The sequence below is a fragment of the Tetrao urogallus genome (assembly GCF_951394365.1).
Source record: "Tetrao urogallus genome assembly, chromosome: 5".
NCBI classification, from domain to species: Eukaryota; Metazoa; Chordata; class Aves; order Galliformes; family Phasianidae; genus Tetrao; species Tetrao urogallus.
Genome location: NC_136818.1, coordinates 20,103,807 through 20,126,410, shown reverse-complemented (window position 1 = coordinate 20,126,410; position 22,604 = coordinate 20,103,807). Strand labels below are relative to the sequence as shown.

The window sequence follows — 22,604 nt, the reverse complement described above, 5'->3', positions numbered from 1 at the left end:
TTGAGTTTGAGATGAATTTAAAGCATTCAGAGCTTTCTAAAAATGGTCATGCTATTTGTATCGCTTATTTTTTAATAATTATTGATTAATAATACAATCAGTCATAACAAAATGCAAGTCAGATTAAATGTACAGATTAAATGCTGTATTAAAAATACAGCAGATCCAAGCCCAAACTGTCATCAGAACTACATTTTTGGGAACATGAATTCTTTCAAAATTCTTAACAAAATTTTTCATAATTTCTTTCTTCATTCATCTTTCTCATCTGGCAGGCAAATCACTATCTGCACAAACGTAAGTAGAGTCCATTGTCCTTAATGTAACAGTGGACAGATAGTGACGGAATAAGCGTTCAAAGTGAAAAGGCAAAGCTGTTGCACAGAAATTCTTTTTAAGAGCGTAGCATACCTCTACAATAAAGTGCTTATCTTAATAAGTTATACTGGTAGTAGTTTTAAATCTTGAATTGCTTAGCAAATAGTTTAATATCTCTGTACCTTCCCTATCCCCTCAAGGCACCTTCTAACACTAGAAAAACACTGAGGAGGGTTAAGCTACAATAAAAAGTTGAAAGTGGTATAAACTACGGATGAGGTTTGTAAATGGTACCATCCCATTGAATCTCTAGGCTTGTGCACAGAAGCAAGTCTCTGTGTAAGGGGCTTCTGAACTCCGTCCTTAACAATCCTAAGGGAAACAACCAGCATTCTTGATAATAACTGCTGTGCATTGGTATTTTGATATATCCTACTTGCTTTGTCACTCCTATAGTGCATTTCATATGTGTAAGCATCTAAATATCAATTACAATTAACACAGCCTATTACTGGCTGATGATATACATCTATGGAGTCTTTTTTTAACGCATGTGAGTTTCACCTCCACTCTTCATCCTTAAAATGAAGTTATATTCAGTACTTTTCAGAAAAGATTTTTGCCTGTTTAGAGCAGAGCTCTAGGGAAGCCATAACCTTCACATGATAGTAGCTTTGACTTGATAGAAAGAGGTAGCTTTTCCAAGGCTTTCATAAGGTAGGACCAAATTGAGTCTTAATTTGTTTCTATGGGCTCATTTATGACTTCTTGAAGTTTCTTTAGAAAAGAAGCTGCAGGGCACATATCTACATGTGACCTGCTATGTAAAACATTGAAACAGGACCCATTTAGTCATGCTTCCAAAAATTTATGGAACAACTTAAAAGTAATTCACTTTAACATCAGGTACAGCTTATAAAAACAGTCCAAGTACTTGCACAACATGTAGACATCTAGACATTGCCTTGATATCATAGAAGATAAAGCTCTCTGAGCAAGAGACATTCCAATGCTTTTTCCAAAACAAGTTCATACAAAGTTCCTCTTGGCTTTCACAACTCTTGCAGTTGAAGAAACGTGAATTAGAATGTTGCTGCTAGAGTTCTGTGTTTTCCTCTTCTGGTCAAGTCATTCTAGCCTAGCGTTTTATCACCACCTGTTCATATGCTCCAGATCCTACTCTGAAAATGTTTGGAAGAAGTTAAATCAATTTCAGTTAAAATATTAGAGACCTGCCAAAAGTTATTGTTAGGCCTCTATATTTAACTTCCTTAAATTTTATTTTTTGGATACTGCCTCCACCCACTGCAAACATAGAAATAATTGTCTGTGTATACACAATACACACACACACACACACAAATAGGTACAGCTCGTAAAAATCAAGTGCTAGGTCTGTTAAGATAAAAGAAAAAACTCTTTAGTCTTTTGTTCCTGCTGAAGCGTAAATGCACATTTATGTACCTTTGTCTCCCTACCTCATCAACATGATAGCATAGTGGGTAGTTTTACATAGCAAACTGCCCGATAACTGAATTAGGACAGAATTCTGTATACTACAGCACTGTGCCATGTAACCATACATGTTCTCCTGTTTAAAAATCAATGTGCCCAGTTTGTAAATAAACCAATAATTGTCTTCTAAACATTAGTATTTTTTGCTTGTGTTAAATACATTCATTTTGTAACTTTCAGCACATTATCAGTGCACTCTGGAAGTACTTACTGAAATTACTGAAGAAAAATGCATGCTATGCTACTTCCATGAGATTATAGAAGAATCTTAGAGTTACACTGAGCTGCAGAATCATTACGTTAGAACACCTTGTTACCTGTTTTTAATGCATTCTAGTCTGAGAAGACTCTAACTAATACAAAGTATATACCAGAATCTTTGAAGAGATTTTAGAGAAGAAAGTCTCTGTTTCTAAGACAACTACATGAAAAAAAAAGTCAAACAGATTATCAAAGGACAGAGTTTAGAGTTACAGACAGCTTAAAGAAGGAAAAACTGTTGAAACAGGAAGAGTGTAACTTGTGAAAACAAAAAGAGCTGTGAGCAGAACTGAAGGAAACAAAATTAGGCTTGCTATTAGGAAGAGAAATGTTTGATGATGTAAAGGTGGATCTATAAAACACAAGACTCCAGTTTCAGAGAGTACTATAGTAAATCTCTAGAGCTAAAATTTCAAACTGGTGCCTGTTTCCTGTGTCTATACCTAAATATTACTCATATCTGAAAACTTTGGAACTAAGTCTTCAGGACCTCCAGAAGTAATGCTTTTACTTGGCATATCAGTTTGAATTTAGGAGAAACCTTTGTCTTCTGGTTTAAAACATGACAAGCAAGTTCTTTTGATACCTTTGAACAATAAAGAAGATGAAAAGATCAATAATATGTGTACAGAATGACTACCGCATAAGACGCATTTCTGTTTAGTGTGACCCATGGATCAGTCATCGAGGCTACTTACCTGTTAGGTAGATGATGACTTCCAAAAGAAGTGCTTCCACCAGGACCCACAAATAATCTTAAACCTTCTTCTAGAAAGCAACAGTATAAATGTATGTTAGCTTCCTTTCAAAAATTAAGTCATCTAAGATTTACCGGTTTTCTAACTGATACTTTCAGACGAATGCATTTTAAGTAAAGAATCAAATTTGACAGGTTATAGGTTGGAGAACTAACTTCCCTATGAATTTGTACCTGCTCGTATATTTTTAAGATTAAAAAGTGATTACCTGGGAAAACTACTAGAATTATGCAACTCTGGTTACACTGGGAAGAGTCTTTCCAATTACTGGGTGACAGGATCAAGCTGATGATACAGTAATCTATATACACCGCAGGCACTATGAAAAGAGTTGTTTTCAGGCCTGTAATGTGCATTTACTTTCCTTAAGCTTCCTTATTTATCTCCGTACCTTCTGCACTTGAGTCTAAACTGAAGTCTTGACTCTGGAGTATTTTTTCAACTATATCGTCAGCATCAACTCTGGTAGCATCAACCCTCTTCAACTGTGATTCCACAGAGTCTTGCTTTACAGGATGTCTGTAAAAATAATTATGTTCAGAGATCTTACATGTGATGTATAAATTATGTTTTGGTTCTGCTAGATAAGGCTTTCAAATTGAGCATACCTGCACAGTTTTTCTGATGATGTATCTTTAATAGATGTATCAGTGTTAGTTACTTTTGGCTCAGTCTCTTTACAGGGTTCTAGAATACTTCCAATTCCTGTTGAGGTGCTACCCACTGAGGTGTTTCTCCTGTGACAGAGTTCAGACAGACTGGCTGATCTAGAGTGACACGTGCTGTATCCTGCTGGGGAAACACAGTGGAGCGAGATGAGGTATGTTGTTAGCTGCCATAATCATCAATCATCTTTTACCATCCTGAAAACAGAGCTTGTGTTTTGTCCCCCTGGAAAGAAATTTGAAGTGTCTTGCAAACACTTGCATACATCAGTTCACTTCAGTTTTTGTACTCCAGCACGTGCTGTTTTCTTTTTGTTTTAACTAACTCTGATTTCCTAACAATTACTTGGTCATTACTTCCCCTTAATCTTTTGGAAGTAAGCCCATCTCTGCTGATAAACTATTTGCTTTTATACATGCAAAATGCAAAAAGTCTATCAGTTGTGTTAATTGGAGTGACAAAGCTCAGGGAAGAACTTACCTCACATCTGAACAGACAAAGTATTACATGTATAAGAAAGAAAATGTTGCCTTCCTCAAACTCCTCACACCTGAAACTCCCAGGAAAACGTTTCAAGTTCATACAATTCTTTTTTAAAGCATAAAATTATACTTACTTTCTACAGTACGCAATTATGGAAGTTAATAAAAAACAACAATCTGTAAACAATTCATAAAGAATTACTTAACAGTTACCTGACAGTTTTGACTGCTGACTTGCATAGCTTGATGTTCTGGAATGTCCACATGCACCAATTACGTCAGGAACTGAGGCACTCTTTGATGATACATCTGCAAAACATGCTAGTCAGGTAATGCTGCCAAAGGCAGCTTCATCGTTACTTCGCCTAAAATCTTGAACAGACTTACATATCAGGTTTCCTAGAGAGATTAGGGATTTGATGTTTTATGAATCTCTTCAAAGGTCTAATTGCTACAAAAATACTGTGCATGTTAAAGAATATGCATTCCCTTAAAAAAAAAAAACAAAAACATTTGTACATATATATACATATATACATATGTATACAAAATATAACATGGTTCTCCTCTCAAAAATTGAGAGTAGCACTGAGTAGCTTTCTAAGTATAACTGTAGCAATTAGACAAACCAGTATGATGGGAAAGGTATTACAAGAGAGATGAGATGATGGAAGGACTGGCACAATAGAAAGATGCTATAAAGGAAGGGAAAAAAAATTGTTCACCCATATCAGAGAATTCCAGGTTCACAGGGGAAACCTTCACCAAAGAGAGATCTCCAGAAAGCCTTCCCCAGTGGCACTCAGCCCTTAAATGAGGTCTAAGAGAGGTGTAGCCAAGCTTCACCCTTTCTGGTCACGTTGGTAAACTGCCTTTCCTCAGGTGCTCAATCAGTGGTTTAGGCTGTGACTTACCAGTTACCATACAATAGTTTGATTTATCTACACTATAAACACTTAAAAAAAAATTATCCTGCTTCTCCCAATAGAATCACGTACGAGGTGTTTTGTGGTAAAAATTACATAAAACAACTGTGGTTAAGACAAATTAAACAATTTTTAAGGTGGAAATTACTAAGAGCCTGAAGCTTATTAAAAAAACAAAACAAAACAAAACTCATAATGAAGTATTTTTTCTTATTGTTTACATGCATAGATTGTTTCAGAATAACTACTTGAGTATTTTACAAAATACTCAGAACTTTACCAATTGAAAATTTAAGGATATGCGCATCCCTAAAACCATGATTCATAAATTGAAGCCAAGGGCCAAGTTAAATATTCTGTTGAGATATAAATCCAAAGCAAATCAAGATATGTGTGACGTAGAAAGTGAAAGATTTTAAATATTAAAAAGGCAGCCCATCAAGCCCGTTTCCTTTCAGACTTTCCACTAAATAAACTGGTACATGAATTAAAAAAAGACATTCCACTGCTGCTATTTAGGAAAGTATGTCTCAGCAAACAAAGTCAAAAGGGACCCTTTGTGAGCCACCAGTCAACATCCCTTTAAGATTACAAGTAATCCATAGGTACGTTCTTGAAGCTCTAAAGCCAGTTATAAAATAATTAAGAACTTAAGAACATAATTTTATACCTGCTACACCTAGATGTACTACTTTTAAGTCTTCTCTGCCTTTTCTATCTTCATGCAGAGATTCTGATTCTCCCGCAATTGCTATAGACGTAGCTGTGGAAGGAGGCCTGTAAGAAGAAAAGTGGTTAGAATTTGCTGTACTTTTGCTGTGATTCCTCTAAACTGATCAGCACAGATATATATATATTTTCAAGTAGGCATAATTCATACTGTGCTTCATGCTAGCTGTCTTGTAACCTTTTTCTGGGAACATGCTGTCTAGCTCCTGTTGAAAACAAAAAGAAAAGGAAAAAAAATGCTTTAGCTACTGTGCTTCAGGACATTTCTAAAGCATCCATCTGCTCAGTCCTTCAGATCTGAAGATCCTTGGAAAGGCTTTTCTTTCTTCTTGATTCATTGAGTGATGTGTTTATTTTGAAGGCTTTGTTCATTGTTATAGCATACAAATCAAAGGATTATATACATGCTAAGAATTGGATGTAACTCAGTACTTTATGAAATACATGGTAAGATGGTAAATTAAAAAGAAAAAAAACCTGCCACATAACTACAGTTTGCCTACTTGGCTTGTGCAGTGCAGTATATTGTTGGCTTTGTTTCATTTCTGTTGCAGTACATGAGGAGATTCCAGGGTGATTGCCCTTGCTCTCCTATCAGAGGGCCTTCTGTTCCTATCCTCATGTATTTTCCTCTAACTTCTATCTCTTGCAAATTAGAAAAAAAACATTGTGCACCATATTATTTAAATTTGGTGTAGTACTAAAAAAGTTATTCATAGAGCTGAAGTGCTTATTTCAATGTATACCAAAACCTAAAGAGATACTTATTAAGAAGAATAAACCTCGTAGTGTTAGAAAATGACAGTTAAAGTAATCTGCTCATGCAAGTAGTCAAACACAACTGAAGTACATTTCATGATATCATCTCCATGTTTTGCAATGCTTTGTTATTTTGACCTTGGGATCAGACCCTTGTTCTGCATACAAACGGAATTTGTTAACATTTTTATGTTTGATATTTAATAAATCAGCCACTGTTTCTATGTACAGTAACATCCCCTGTCACGTTAAGTTTGAAATTAAGACAGAAAGGCAGAAAAAGCACTTCAGGACATGAAATGCCTATGTGACTTGAATGTCTAACATACAAGGGCTGATCTGAAAGTAATGCCTTCTATTCTGTTACGTTGGTGCATGATGTCAGAGGCAAATGTTGGCAGTATGGCAGGAGAGGTTGAAGCTCTTCGCCAATATTCCATTACATTTTGTTGCTGTGTGACAAGTGGCAGCAGATGGGCAGTCTGACAGAATGGCATCTGACATGGAAGTGCATAAGCAGCAAAGGTGTGTCACTGAATTCTTCCATAGAGAAAAAATGACACTCACTGACACTTGCTGAAACTTTACAGAGACCAAAGTGTGGACGTGAGAACAATGACATGGGTAGACAGTGTGCTTCTGCAGTGCCAACAGCAACCTGAAAGACAAGCCATGTTCTGGATGGCCATGCAGATTTTTATGAGTGCAGCATGCAGTGTTGTGTTCACTGCTCATAGAAATGCATAGCTAATGGTGGTGTATTTGCTATAATAATGTTTGTTTTCTTAATGCTGTCATTGTCATATAAATAAATAGGGGGCATTACTTTCAGAGCAACCTACATACCTTTCAAAGCAAGAATTGAATGCTTTCAGGGATATCACCCCAGATCAGATGTGAAGCCATCTTGACTTCTTCTTAAAATATGTAGCTGATTTCAGATTGTGCAACTGTTTTTGGTGGTCATTTATTCCTTCTACAAAGAACATCTGGATTAGATAAATTATTTGTACTGTTTGTGTTGAAAGTTTATGTTCTGGGAAATGGTATATCATCAGTTTGGAAGAAAATGCCGAGTTTGAATAATTTCAGCCTTCAGCCACAGAGTTTTTACTAAGGAACCAGAAAACTATTTAGTTGTTAAGTTCAGCTACTTGACTACCTGAACAGAAAGACATTTTATTAGTATAGACAATAAAAGTTAATTGGCTGAGAAACTGTTTGTTTATCAGTACCAGTGAGAATATTTTTAATAGGTCTGACTCAAAGAAATCAAGAAATACTCAGTAACCAGGAAAATGGAAAAGCTTTGCTTGACAGAAGAGATTTAGAAAGTACCATCTTACTGTTTGTTCTGTAAGCACTGGATGAGATTTCACACTGTTCTACTCTGCTTTTTGTAAGATTGGACAAGGAGAAGAGACAGGACTATTAAGTGGTGCAGCTGGACTGAAGAGTTCCTACAGTGAACAACCTGAGCTAATCTGCTACAAGCTCTATTCTCAGATGCCCTCAGAAACAATGGTAAGGATACTTCTGTGGCAGTAATGCAAAGCCTGTACTGGTTACAGAAAACAAGTCTTATCTGTCTTAAGTACACAAGAACTTACCTCAGAACAGTTAAAACCTAGTAGTTACTATGCTCTCGCATATTAGACCTTAGAGTTAAGAGTGCAGTGCTGCTTTTCCTGGAGTTACAGCTTCATCTAAATTCTTTAAACAAAGATACTGTTGTGTTTTTTAAGGAACACTTCAGTATATATTTATTACTCCAAAATAAACCTGCAGATATTATCCCATTCTTGGATTATAGACAGGAATATTGATTACCTATATTCATTTGATAAAACATGAGTCTGAATTCAGTTGATAACAGTATTTTGAGCAAGCAGTAATTCTTATTGATGTAAAACTATTTTAGTGCAGAATGTTAGTAAGCACTAGCTTGAGCTTTGGGAGATATTTTTGATCCAGGCTTTCAAAGTGTAAACAAAATCTGAGAACCTACCAAGAAAGATGAGACTGACATAGCAAGTATGAAGCTAGCAAATGCTTCTAAATGGTTTTCCTTTTCATTAAGACATTTTTTTCTTTTCATGTTATCTAATACTAACTAGATGAGACTTTTTTTGATAGAGATCAGAAGGAGCCAAGCATGTTGTCTCAGAACATAGTGTTATGTAGCTTTGCATACTGTTTCTATCAGCAGCAAATAGCAGATGCTGAAATAACAGGGACACACAGAATATTATTATCGCCTGAAAATTACTCCAACAGCTCAGCTCTAGCTTACAAACATTATGAGCTTCATGTATTTTATACCCAAGAGCTCACAAAATTATTTCATTCAAGATTTTTTCATAAATCTTTCAGGACCTTAGTTTTATTATTCACAACATGTAGTAGGAGGGAGTTCCACTTGACTGCATGGTGTTGGAAGAAACACGTCCTCTTGTTTTGATTCCATGCCTGCTAGTTTCAGTATAGTAATGAAGTAATCAATGAAGTGAACAGAATTAAAAGGAATAGAGTTAGAATAGGATTTAAGGAATTTATTTGTGAACGAATGGATTTTAGTCACCCCTCCCTCAAGTAATTTGTGACAAGTCAAATACAACTTCTTTTATAAATGATATAGACAAAATTGCTATCTCCTGTCATATATAATAAGAAATATCTTTGCTAACTAAAAATCTTGATGTGCTTTGTCTTGAATTAACTCTTCACGCACTCAAGTAGTTTTATTTAAGCCTTATTCAATTAGCAATCAAAACCTGTAGCAGCACATTCTTCAAGCAAGCATTAGTCAGATCTATTTTTACATATGCCTGCTATATGAACAGCTTCCTTTATGTGCCTTTTTTTTTTTTATAGTCATTGGAGGTGGTGCAGGCTAGTGTCCTTGCTTGAAAATGTGCCAAGTATTTAACAGCAAGGAGAACTGTGATACTTCCACTACTGTTTTTTATGTTAACCATTATTCAGCTACCATCACAGTTTTGTTTTTATTTAAGTGTTGTCAACCTGAAGAAATTCATATACGCAAAGCAGAAATGTAATTTCAAATGTGAACTGAGCCACTTAAGCTTGACTAAAACATTATCCAACACAAATTATTAAAAACTTACATTTTAAAACATGGGTCTCCAGACATTAGCTGCATGTTGATTAACACCTACACATGAAGAAGAGAAAAACTATAAGAAAGAAAATCATCTGTGGTATATTGTCATACTAAATTGTGTTTGCCACGAATACTACATTTCAGGAAAATAGCATCACATATGCAACTGAATGCTTATGCAAAGAAAAAAAAAGCATATTTACATATGTACTGTGAGTACACACAACAAAGCAGCACTTGAAAAAAACAATTACATTTTAAAAATTCTGTCAAAGACAGGCCGATAAATAATTACCTTAAAACCATTACTAGTTAAGAGAGAATTCATGTCTCCTTATTTTTCCCTTGAAACTAGAAGATTCATGAGCAAAAAGATTTTTGTTTAAAACAGTGGATGCTAAAGTATGTTGTTTGCTAACAGTGTTTAGCAAACTGCCAGCACACTAGAACTATCTGTGCAAACATCACAGATAAAGTAAAACCACAAAAGGTAAATAGTACCATAGAACAGCAATACACTGAGAAGGCTTGTTGGCTGAGTCAAAACCATCAATTAAAATTCAGAGTATATTTAAGACACCAGAAAGTGCATGCATGAATGGTATACTAATAGAAATAAATTCTAGTGTCTTGGCAGGACAAACTTTTTTTTTTTTAATTTACTTGCAACCTTCTGTAATGAGCTCTATGCAGCTTACTTCATTTCCCATTCTCCATAAACTAAAAAGAGAGACAAGCAGGGTGAGTTTCAACAATTCTTGGCAATTGTTATATTTCCTACTACCCAAAATAAAAGGTTAGGTTACAGGATTCATGGAGGTGTTAAAGCTGGCTTACACATAAGGCAATTAAAATTCACTTGGAGACCTGCACTGGAAGTTGTCCAGTGTTAGAGATGTAATTCCCACACTCAGATGTATTTAGTGTTTCCATTATACTTCACTATTCTATTTTTCCACTGCTGTTAGAGTAGGAATACCATTTGAAAGCTTTTGTTTTACAGCTATCTAGCTCTATATCCAAGAGTAGGACCAATTCCATTGCTGACTATATGGATTTTAATGATACTGTCTAAATGAGGCTTATGTTTTCACTTCAACTAATTTTCCCTCTAGGAAGAGGTTCAGCAGTTATACTTTTCAAAACTTCATTTCATGTTTAAACATAACACATCCTTTCTGCTTTATTAATTTAATTGTGAAAAAAGAAACAAATTACTTTGAGAATGGAGTTATCTTGTCTTGTATTTTTGGTATCATAACCTTCTAATAAACAGCGACGAGTGGTATTTCCTGATCCAGCAAACTCTGCTAGATTTAGATCTGCAAAGCCCAGCTGTTAAAGAAAAAATGAAAGTTAGTAGAATGCATATTACTAAATGAAAGCACTTTCTACATGCACAGTAGTTTCAACAATAGTTTCTTGCAGTTAAGATGATGTCTATTAAAGGGAGAGGCACAAGACAAAACGTTGAAGAGCTGAGCATCGAATTCTACATAGATCTTCTTTTACCTATGACAGTGTCAAAATAAGAAAAAGGAGAATTTGATGCCTTCTTTTGAAAGAAATATATGCAAAAGGGTTTACTTTCATCAACCCTTTCAAAATAATTGAAAGAAAAAATTCTGATGATAAAATAAGTATTAAACACACTCATCAAGAGTTCAGACAACTGTCACCGCAGTACATTTATAGAAATCACAGGTATTACAGTACTATTCAAGAATTACTTAAAATTAGAAATAAAAGACAATCCATAAGCTAAATTTGATATCTCAATTTACCTTTGCATATGCCTTTCCTCCTTTTAACTCCTAGGAACAAAAAAAAGAAACAAGAAACACTAATAATTATGCAAGCCAACCACTAAAAATACTGACTTAAGAAAAGCAAATATTGGTCTTAGTCTTAATAAGATCTTAATTAAGATAGTCTTGCACATTTGCTAGACTATACTGTGGTCATTTATTAATAATGTCCTCAGTGCCTGCCAGCATCTTGGTGCTGTGAAGAGAGTACCTGACAACAGACCAGCATTTGCCTTCTGTAAAGTCTAGCTCCAGGTCCAGGAAGTGCTTCATTGTAAATTCTCACATTTGACATAGTTCAAGCCTTCTAAGTTTACTGGTGCTTGCCAGAAGGATCCATCAAGAGCTACCTTTATAGAGACTGATTAGCAATTACTCTGCTGCCCTGCTGGAATGACTGACTGTTCTTTTCAATATATGTTTAATGACTAATTTCCATAACTCAGTCAAGATAAAGCAATAAATTACTACACAAGTCGAATACCTGGCATAGTTGCAGCTAAAATGAACTTCTTTACATTTATCAGCTTCTTGAAATTACAATCAAAACAAGTGAAGAAAGAATGGGCGAAGAAGAAACACTACTTACCTTCCGCACAGACACTCTGCAGATACAAGCATCCAGAATCCCTGTTGTGGCACTGGCACTGATTTTACACATAAATATGAATTTTTTCTTCCAGCGGACACAGTTTGCCTGCACCACCTCCCTGCGTATAGGAAAGATATGTTTAATAACAGTTGTGTATGCATTCAGGACCATAACACGCAACAGGACAGCTTAAGAACAAGTACTGCTTCTACTGTTTGTGAAGTGCACACTGAAGTCTGTTCCAAAGCCTGAAGTAACCATCCTTCATGCTTCTCTGTGTAGCAAGACTGGTAGTAGTGTTTCAATATAGAGAAAAGAAGCATCATGTAAGCAGAACTAGTTAAATTTGAGGCCTGGACCAGTTCAAAGGAGATAATGTAAAATAACCTTATACAAAGTCATGCACTTGGAGCATAAAGGAACTTCAGCCACGTACTGGAAATTTACCTAATCTGAATGGATTTGTTCTTTGCAGAATTACAGCTCAGCAAAATGATGTAGCTTTGCAAAAGATGAAATGTAGGATGCTTTCAGCTATGTTAACTGCCAATGGAACACATTTTTCCATGAGGGAAACTGAAGTTGAAGATGAACAGATTCTAAAATGAATACTAAAGGATAGAAAACCCCTGTATTTTATAAGGAAAAATCATAATAAAAAACCTGCTAAGTTATTCAAACAGTGCAGACACCAAAGGACTTCTTAAGCCAAATAACCAAGCATAACCACACATTTAAAGCTGAAAATCACAAGGTCTGAAACTGTAACACAGTTTTGTAGAAGAGCCTTCAAATAACTGACATAGGAGCAAAGGAATCTTAAGGTATTTGAAGACATGGTTGGCTTGTTTGTCAGTAGCAGGACATAAAGACTCTGTGATCTGTAAAGACTCAGTGATCTCTCTTCTAGACTTACTTTTCTGAACTCAGAACTTGGAACTGCAGAGCATCTACAATACCTTCTATCACTCCAGTTACTCAAATCTTCACATATAAAAGCAGTATTTGGCCCTTTTCCTTCTCTTCCATTTTTGTAATGCAGATAATGCTATTTTGTATTAACTTCCTACAACACCTAATTATTGGAAGATCTAGCCTGACATCTTTAGTGCAGGTAGAACTCTGTGCTTCTACCTAAGTTGGAGTCAGAGTTTATCACCGATGGAGAAAGAATGAATCACAAGGCTCAAACTTGCTGTGCTGGTGAGGCTGCCAGCTACAGTGCTTATGTGCACAATGACTTACTAAGGTTGGAATAAACTAGCCTGCCTGAAATGAGTCAGTTTAATTACTGCAGCAGACTAACGGATTCTGATGATACAACACTGAGTCACATTCAAGCATGTGACCTAAGAGGAAAAGGCTCTGTACACCACAATCTACCTTTTATCCTTCGCGTTTTCTACTGTAAACCTTTCTGTGCTTTAAATTAAGGAAAAACAAAAAACAAAAAACAAAAAACCTGCCAGTCTGACAGTTAGTTAGGCCCAGAACAGAATCAAAAATCAGGAAAGGTAAATTATACATATGTACGTACTGCACTGGAAACAGGCTTAAGCCAAGGAGCTGAGTACAATAAAATGATTCAAGGGACACTGGATAACTGTTAAGTTCTGTTATACAGAGAAGGCTTTAAAAGTTATTGTAGCATTTAGGTGACAGTTGCTATCTCTCAGATAAAAAAAATAGCTAAATGTCCACTGTCAAGCACAACACTGCAAGTGCATGGTATCTGGTGTCTGCATATTTGTATGTTGCTTATGCTGTAAGATAAACAAGTAGTAACTGCTTGATAAATCTAACAGTGTACTTAAAACCTTAGAAGGATCTTAAATTTACTTCAACATATTACTAATACTTATATATACACATCTCATTGGCCAAGTAAGAAAAAGAGCACAGAAGCACTATACTTCAGGATACAGGCAACATCTGAAGTGTTTCTCCATCTAGTCATGTCACAGGTCTGGGTTTCTTCAGGCAAATAATGTTACAAATATTAAACAGGATAATTCTATTTTAAAGTTCTCTTACAAACAAGTAAAAGTTACTATGAAAATGCCTCAACATAAAGATATTATGTTAAAACTCTTGTGAAAATTAAATCAAAATCAAGAACAGCCCCCCAAAAATGTAATCAGTTACTTTCACAGGCACATGGTTTTAAAGAGCAAGATAATTGAAAGATTTATATACAATCTGCAGAAAGAAGGGAAAAAAAAACAAAAACAAAATCACTGAACTGTCCCTTCAATTTCATGATAGAAAAAAGTAACGTTTTAAGGAAGGTAATTTTGGCATAAGAAAAAACAACAGCAGTTAATTCCCTTTAGACTGAAAGGAAACAAACTAAATATTGACAATTTTACTACTTAAGCTTCTGAGATTCTTAGTTCACATGCAGGGACCTTCAGAAAATCAAGTTACATTGATTGGTTACTATGGAAGTGAACTCAGATAACTTCTTGGTGACTGTGCCTATGTTATGGGGCACGCTGGAGAAAGCTTTCCGTTATGAGTCAGTTTCCTATGAGCCTCATAGTCACTTTACCATGTGCAAAGCAGAAACAGTTGTTTTATGAATCGAAATGCATCTTGGTTACTAAGATACAGTCAAATATGTACTAGCTGTATCACTTCCATGCAATACAGGAGCAAACACTATTAGTAAGATCTAGCCAAGGATAATGCAATATAGGCAGATATTTAAGATAGACCATACCTTGGAATCAATGCAAGTTAACTGTCAGCTGAACAAATTGTGGGTTTTCTTTAAAGGTACAATTCCACACTGACTAAATTCCTATTAGACTTGCTGTTGACAAGTCCCTTCCTGTATGTACTTTTATGTACTGTACAACTGCATTTTAAAACAACAGAATAAAAGTCTTGCTTTTCTCTTCAGATCCACAGATGAGAAAAAAATCAACATGAAAAACATACAAGAAGCAACAAACCCTAGCCCAATTGGCTTATTGTCCTAATTTATTCCCTTATGGATATGACATGTTAATAATGGCTTATTTCATCTAATGGCTGCTAATGCAAACATAAATTACTTGTAAAGACCTTAAGCATCCTGTGAAAAATTACTTCTTCCTAAATGGAGAAATTGAATCAGGAGAAGCTTAGAAATTAAGTCAGAACTCCTTATAGGCAAAAATACTGTGCTTAGTTAATTAGAAACTTGTTTATTCAGGTTTTTGTTTTAGTTATTCTAGACAGCTGATTAGAAAATTTAGCCATGTGCAGACCATCATGTTAAAAAGACAGTTTGTCTAGCACAGTTGCTTTGCAGTTAGGAAAAAGGAAACAAAAAATTGGAAGCATTTGTTTACAACTTCAAGATGCCATTTAAGCTTTATATTAGACAAAATTTATATCAGTATTTTAAAAAATACTCCTGGAATCAATCAGGTAGGTAGTTTTCTTTATATCAAGGAAAACAGTGCTTGTTTAGATGTTCTACAGCTTCAGTAAAAAAAACATGAGTTACCTTAAGCCTCCTATAAGTACTTCAAAAAAAAAAAAAAAAAAAAAAAAAAAAGCTTTTTTCACTCCACAAGGAAAACAGGATTATTATTGCTGTTTTTAAAGCTAGTAATTTTATACAAGAGTTTTCTGAGGATTTTCAAGAACTTTACAGACTGGGCATTGGCAGTCTGAAACAGAATAAATAAAATGCCTCTAGATGAGTTAACTTGGAGTGGGAGCAGCTTTTCCAGAATTATCTAAGTTTTGTTTGCCTCTTTCAGGGGAAAATCCATAATGCTGGATCAGGGCTGCTGCAGCTCTCCATGGTCTCCTCAGGTCCAACCAGTAATGATGCTGAAGATACGTTCCAGGTAATCACACCACATCTATACACAGACAGTCTCACAGGTCAGACAGAGATACAGATGGCACCATTGGCCTCATTTATAGGCTGTTCTGACAAACTGGATGCCCCATCCTTGGAGGTGTTCAAGGCCAGATTAGATGAGGCTCTAGGCAGCCTGATCTGGTAGCTGGTAACCCTGCTCATGGCAGGGGGTTGAACTAGATGATCTTTGAGGTCCCTTCCAACTTAAACCAGTCAATGATTTCAGCCCCTTCTGTTTGAACAGTCTGACTTCAGTTGCTGTTGCTGAGATTCCCGGCCTCCCCCTATACATACACATGCACCAACAGAGCCTATCACCCAAGAAAATGAATTAGAAAAAAGTTTAATGTGAAGGTAGTATAGACTGCACTGATAAGAACATGGCACAACCAGATAAGCACTGAAGAGCACTAGTGAGTGGCCCTTTCTGTCCCATTACCTATTTTACTTTTTTTCCTCACTCTGGTTCCTCCTCAAATAATCTAAATTCACCCCTTCTCCCACACTGATTGTTCCCTCAAACAGAACCTAATGACTTATACCCAATTGTATATGCACCAGTTCTAACCTCATTATCTTTGAATAACAGAACATTTTTGCTCATTTGTAGCTGGATATAATGTCTCAAAAATCTATACTTATTTGTAAGTTACTAAATAAACAGAATGCTAAATTAAGTCTTCTCTTTAAGTTAGAGCTGAGAGCAGCATGTCTGAAGAATACACTGTAGTAATCAGCTTATACAGAACTTCATCTATTTCTTGTTTTTAAAGACAGTTGACTTCAACATGGTTTCATCCATGCCTGAGTCATGCAATATGCATTCCCTCCAACAAAAACATTTTTCCTAAGCATTGCAAAAACACACAAAAAACAGTCATTTACAAGCAGAGCTTCAATGTTTCCTTCAGTTTTTCACAAATTTCAGAACTACGCAAACCCGCGACGGTCTGCTGTCTACAGTACAGCATGCAGCAGTTAGTATATGCAACAGTAAGACAGGAATAATCTTCCATTTCACATTTTTACACATAATAATTAGGTTAAATCTAAGTAATAGTACTCATGACAGGTATTCCTGATAAAATATGTACAAACTGATTGTAATATGAACGTAGAGCTGCTTTAGGCTATTTTTTACTTACAAAAAATTGCTGGTTAAAAGCCAATGTAGAGACCTAAACAGGAATTAGTACAGTGGAGGGCAAACTGTATTAATAAGACTGTAGCCAGCAGTTTAAAAGAAGTTACCATTCCCTCCATTGAACATTTGTGAGGCTGTATCTATAGCACTGACTCCTGTTTTGGGTCTCTCTAGTAAAAGACACTGTAGCAAGACCAGAGAGTGGAAGATGAGGAACAATAGGGATGAACCAGGAGGAGAACTTGGAAGAGCTTCATTTTTACAACCTAAAGAAAAGACGGAAAATGATTTCATTCTCATCTTCAGCTATTTCTATTAAATTAGAAAGAAGGCAGAGACAGACCTTCCTCAACAGAGAGCAGAAAAAGTACAAGAGACAGTAACATTGGTGAAGCACAGGAGCACGTTGCTTACAAAAACCTGTAACTCCATTGTTTAACAGATACTTGTCACATGTCTTTTTCCAGAAACTTTTTCCTGACAAATTAGCTGTTGCTGCATCTCTTACCAGTACTTACAGTAAGAAGTCTCACAATAATGAGCCATTTTCACCTGTATTTTAACCCATTACTCGTCATGCAAAATACCATCCAGACAAACATTTTCTTGGTTGCTACTGAGGCCTTAGGATTATTTTTTCCTACCACTAACTTGTCTCACAGCTTTTGAAAATTTATTTCATTCCATTTTCTCCGTCGGCAAATCAGGTTGCAGTTGAAAAACTATTAAAAATAGCACAACTCATTACTAAGTCTGAAGACTGCGCACAGAATTCATATGTTGTGCAGGAAGATGAGAGAGAGGGACAGCAGCCCATGTGACAGGTATGTCATTTTAACAAGTATGTTTGTTTAGGAAGCTGTTTAAGCTGTGTGACTATCAGGAGAAATTCTCCCTTTCAAAAGCAATAGCAGCAGGAAGAGAAACAATGATTAGAAAGCAATTTAAAGAGCCTACTGGAGCAGAAAATGTGCTTGCCACAGCCACACAAAGCAAATGTAGTTACAGTTGGCTGGCAAAGAGGCAGCCAAGCATCAGTAGAAACAAGAAATACCTATTGTCCAGAAGATATTGATTTCTACAGCAGAAAATTACTTTTCCACCTAGCATCTCAGAAATAAGAATATAATTACATGTAACCCAGGAGCTCTGCAACTACCTCTCAGAACTCAAAAGCTTATCATATACTAACTTCTCTGGAATCTTCAGGAGAAAACATCTGGATTAAAAAAATTCATTTTCAGCACCCCCCATCTCTATCAACATTCTTGTCACACACATACAATAATCAACTTAGTTCTGACCATTTTGAACAGATCATAAAAGAACAAGTGAACCATAAGCAGCTTAAAATAACAGAAATCAAAATTCTGACGTAGGGGAATTTGACCAAACTGAAGACTACAAGCCTAACAACACACAAATCCTTCACTCCTTTTGTACAGCGGGGTTGAATTTCAACTGAAAATTTAACTACCAGGTTTACAACTACTGTAGCCTCAGCCTAAACGGTAGAATGTTGTAAGCACTCTCTTAAGAAATAAGATCCTTTGGTTTAGAAAACTCAACTGTTTCCTTCATATGCAGCCTTCTCTTTTGCTGTTGGTTGAACAACTCAGCCTATAAGCAGTGATCTACCCTTGGGGCTTATCAGCTATTTCTTCAGTGTATTTACAGTGAGGTCAGTTGCAGACAGTCTGTGCTTCCAATGTATTTGTCTGCATTGTATTAGCTGTAAAAAACACACATAATACTCATTGAAAGTGTACCCTAGAATACTAGTATTTCCTGTTTAAAATATTCACAGGTGTAATTTCTGCCCTGGGATGATCTATTGTTCTTCCATGGTACACACTGTGTACACAGGATTTTGTGAACAGTGTACAAATAGGTGGCATTTGGGAATCTGCAGAATTATCCAGTTTCAGAGATAGATATCTATTACCACTGGCCAAGGGAAAAATAAAAATGCATACAGATACCTTTCTGCATATGAAGCCAAGTAAGTAAGTTTTCTTAGTAAAACTGGGGGTTGTTAGCATAACTAGGCATATACCCTGTATATTTGCTTTGTTGTAAAATCTCAAAAACTACTGTAAAAATCCTGAAGTCATACTAAAAAGTTCAGTAGAAAAATTGGATGGCTGACTGGCAGCTTAAAACAAATAAAACCTAATTCCACTTCACAACTTACTTTAAGGTTTTCCATATTGTAGAGTGAAAGCTTGTGATGCATTCATCTGCCTTAGATTTGTAAGGTCCTAGTTTCCTACATCATTTCCCTCAATTTTAAACACTGCTACTACTTGCCTATTCAATGTTTGTTTTTTTCCCCTCTCATCAAAATACTTTAAATTACTGAATTATTTGAAAACATTTGGTACTGTAATACAGTTTTTCTTCACCTACAGGAAATATTCACAGACAATAGACATAGGCTGCTTTCAAATAAATGTTTTCAAACTAGTTTTAAAAATTTATGTACAAAATCACATCTGTAAACAACTCAGATGTTTTGATATTTATTTTGGAAATCAGTTTGTGTCCTGGGCTATACGTGCCATTTTTATCTGGTCATAGATTTTTAATGCTCTTCAAGCACACATCTGTACCAACCAGAAGAGTTTTTGTACTGAGAAAAGAATCTCATTAATACAAACTAGGACTTCGTAACTTGATGGTAGAGATTTAAGGTGTGCAAAATATTTTCCAGTAGCTCAAACTTGTTTGTCTTATTTGTGTCCCACTTCAGCATCCAGGAAGTTGACACTGCCTGCAGGATCAGGGTTTTAATCATTCATAAGCAACATCCAGAGCTCAGTCAGACTGCCCGAATCTGCTTGCATGACAACTCACTACACACAGGCCTCGACTGCACTGCTGCTAGCCTTCTTAGGGCATTTCTTCCTACTAATGTTACCCTAGTTTATAGCCTGTTGATATTTCTACTCTTCAAGTTTGATTCTGTAGTGGTTTTTTGTTTGCTTTTAAGTCAAGGGCAGTGGGTCACTGGTTTGTATCAGTATGAACTTCATTCTCAGCATCTCCCTGAAAAATACTAGTCCTCAATAATAACAAAAATTGCTGGAAGCTATTAAGGAGACATTGCCAGTTTTTCCACGTATAACACAGCACTTCAGATAAGTCTGTATGCTGTGTTCACAGTAAAACACAACCAAGTCCTTCAAGCTTTTCCTAACACTTCAAAAATGACTACTTCCAGAAAATGACCACCACCTTACACTGAAACACATGCAAATAGAAGATGACCGCTATTTTAAGAAGAAACATCTAACTGACAAGTCTTGAAATGCTGCCACTCTTGTTAATTTAATTTCTTCCTTATTTATTCGGACCTTTGCTGAATCACCACCATGAAAATCCATTAGTTTATTCTTAAGCCGAGAGCAAAAGCACTCCCTTAATTGGCATTGAGGGATCACTGCAGAGGAATTCTATACCTTCCTTTGAGCGTATGTTGAGCTTTTTCAGGCCAGCACAAACACACTCACCGGGATTTTGATGCACTGATATGTTTCACTGCCATTGTTATTTTTAACCTGTACCCCAGGATAGAAGAAGGTAGAAGAACTGCAAAGCTTGAATCCAGTGCACTATTTCAGCACAGCTCCCAGCTTCATCATGCTTCCACTGACACTTTCTGGAGGCACATTCTGCCTCACCTCCTTGACATCACTCACACTGGCCCACCTGGAATCAGCTGCACTCAAACTATCCAGGAAATACAACAGCCCGTGAAAGTGACTTCAAGGCCACAAAGACTGCATTAGAACAGTAAAAGTACATCAGGGCCTAACCTTACGATGGTTATCCATCTATCACTTATGATGAAGTTGCTTGCAAGAAGAATACTGAGGAGAAAAAAAAGACACAAAACAAGAACAGAACAGTAATGAACTGATTACCTGTCAACCATACAGAAGAAAATAATGTCTGACTGCACATGCTAGTGTATTAGAATGGTTAAATAACAAGTTATTCAGCCAAAGTTCTATTCTGGTGCTCTTTATTTTCTGTTATTGTTTTCACTTACAGAATTAAAAGCCGATACTTCAGGAAGCTCTACAACAGCAGAATACATTTTAATAAGAGAATAACTGAGTAGTTACATATTTGTTAATAACTTTTGTCTCCTCACAGAAGTCCAGGAGACATTTCCAGTTAATCTTCTTTGTAATAACATTAGAGTAATATAATTAGCCACACAACAGGAATAACTGTAACGGGAGGGCCATCCCATGTCCCCATGGGAAACGTGGGGTGAACCTGCAGCTCACAGCACACCTTGCTTTGCCCGCAGTCCACCCCTACCCGGCACTGCCAGAGCGGGGCTGTTTCACCGGGGCAGCACCCGGGCAGGCGACAGCTCTACCGCTGGGGCACAACGCAGAAGGAAAAAGGACAACTGCCTACTGCCTCAGTTTCACTGGAGCATCAAGCAGGAGCAGCCGGTAAAGCATGTGACTCGAACACATGCAAGAAAGAAGACAGCACTTCTCCACGAACCCATTAACATTAATTCTCCTTTCAAGTATCTATATATCGATACAACGGCAGACAGAGAGCCTGCACCCAAACTGCTCCGACTTGAGAGCCGGTGGCAGGAATTCCTTCTCCTTTTACTCACCCCGTCAGCTCAAGACATCACGGCTCAAGCACAAGCGGCCTCAGCCGCTCGAGGACTCATTCCACCTTTTCACCGGCGTTTAAGAGCCTTAGCGTTTGTTTGGAAGCGTTACGACTTCAAGCAGCGAGTCGACGACGGGTCTACGAGTGCCGTACCTTATCCCGCAGCCACCGCCGCTAGCAGCGCACCCCCGGAACCCGCCGCCCGCGCCCCTTGCGGGGCTCCGAGAGCCAAAGAAAGGGCTGCGGGGCCGCCCCGGGACGGCACCTACCGGGAGGACTCCCCGCTGAAGCTGCCGCCGTCCAGCAGCCGCACCTTGCAGAAGAGGATGCCGTTAACGAACGGCACGGAGGAGAGTTCGTCCAGCTCCAGCTCCACGCGGAACTTGAACTTCTTCTTCTTTATCATCATGAAGGCCATGGGCCGGGAGCCACCCGGGGGCCGCCCCCACGCGCGCTCAGAGCCGCGGGGCAGCGCCGCTCCGCCGCCCCGCTCCGCACCCATACCCGGAGCGACGGCGGCACCGAGAGGACGGAGCGCGGTGCCGCTCCGCTCCCGGCTCGGGGTGCTGTTCAGCCCCCGGCCCCGCCCCGCAGCGCTTACATGGCAGCCGGCACCTCCCCGCCGGCCCCGCCCGCCAGGAGCCGCTCCCCGCTCCGCGGACGCCGCGCTGGCAACGGCCGGGGCGCGGCTCTCTCCACGTCCTCTCCTCGGGCCCGACGGGTGCGGCTCGAGCGCCGCTTTACGGAAAGCTGTCGGAGCGCTGCCCGGCACAGAGCGGGGTGACCGGGCAGGGGCCGCGGGCGCCGCCCGGCGGAGACGAGCTGGCGCAAGCCTAGCCGGGGCAGCTCCGCCGCGCACCAGGGCCCCTGCGGGGTGCCGCCCCGCTAGGGCACGGCTTTCTGCTGACGTTCAACGTGCTGAATGCGGGGTTTTCAATAACGGCCTGTAGATGTTGACGTTTAAACTCTGAATTCTGTTTCTTCCTGTTGGAATTCAAACAGTGGCAGGG

General features: G+C 37.8%; 1 protein-coding gene across 1 annotated transcript; it reads right to left on the bottom strand.

The window, feature by feature from the left end:
- Positions 1 to 1,456: 1,456 nt before the first annotated feature.
- On the bottom strand, positions 1,457 to 22,096 carry EEIG2 (EEIG family member 2; the record flags this gene model as incomplete). Its single annotated transcript, XM_079535783.1, has 11 exons — positions 1,457 to 1,499; positions 2,793 to 2,862; positions 3,244 to 3,371; positions 3,461 to 3,641; positions 4,214 to 4,309; positions 5,597 to 5,703; positions 9,543 to 9,589; positions 10,757 to 10,873; positions 11,323 to 11,352; positions 11,936 to 12,056; positions 21,864 to 22,096. 11 exons carry the CDS (start codon positions 22,094 to 22,096, stop codon positions 1,457 to 1,459), a joined length of 1,173 nt encoding a protein of 390 aa, XP_079391909.1.
- Between the last annotated feature and the right edge of the window lie 508 nt (positions 22,097 to 22,604).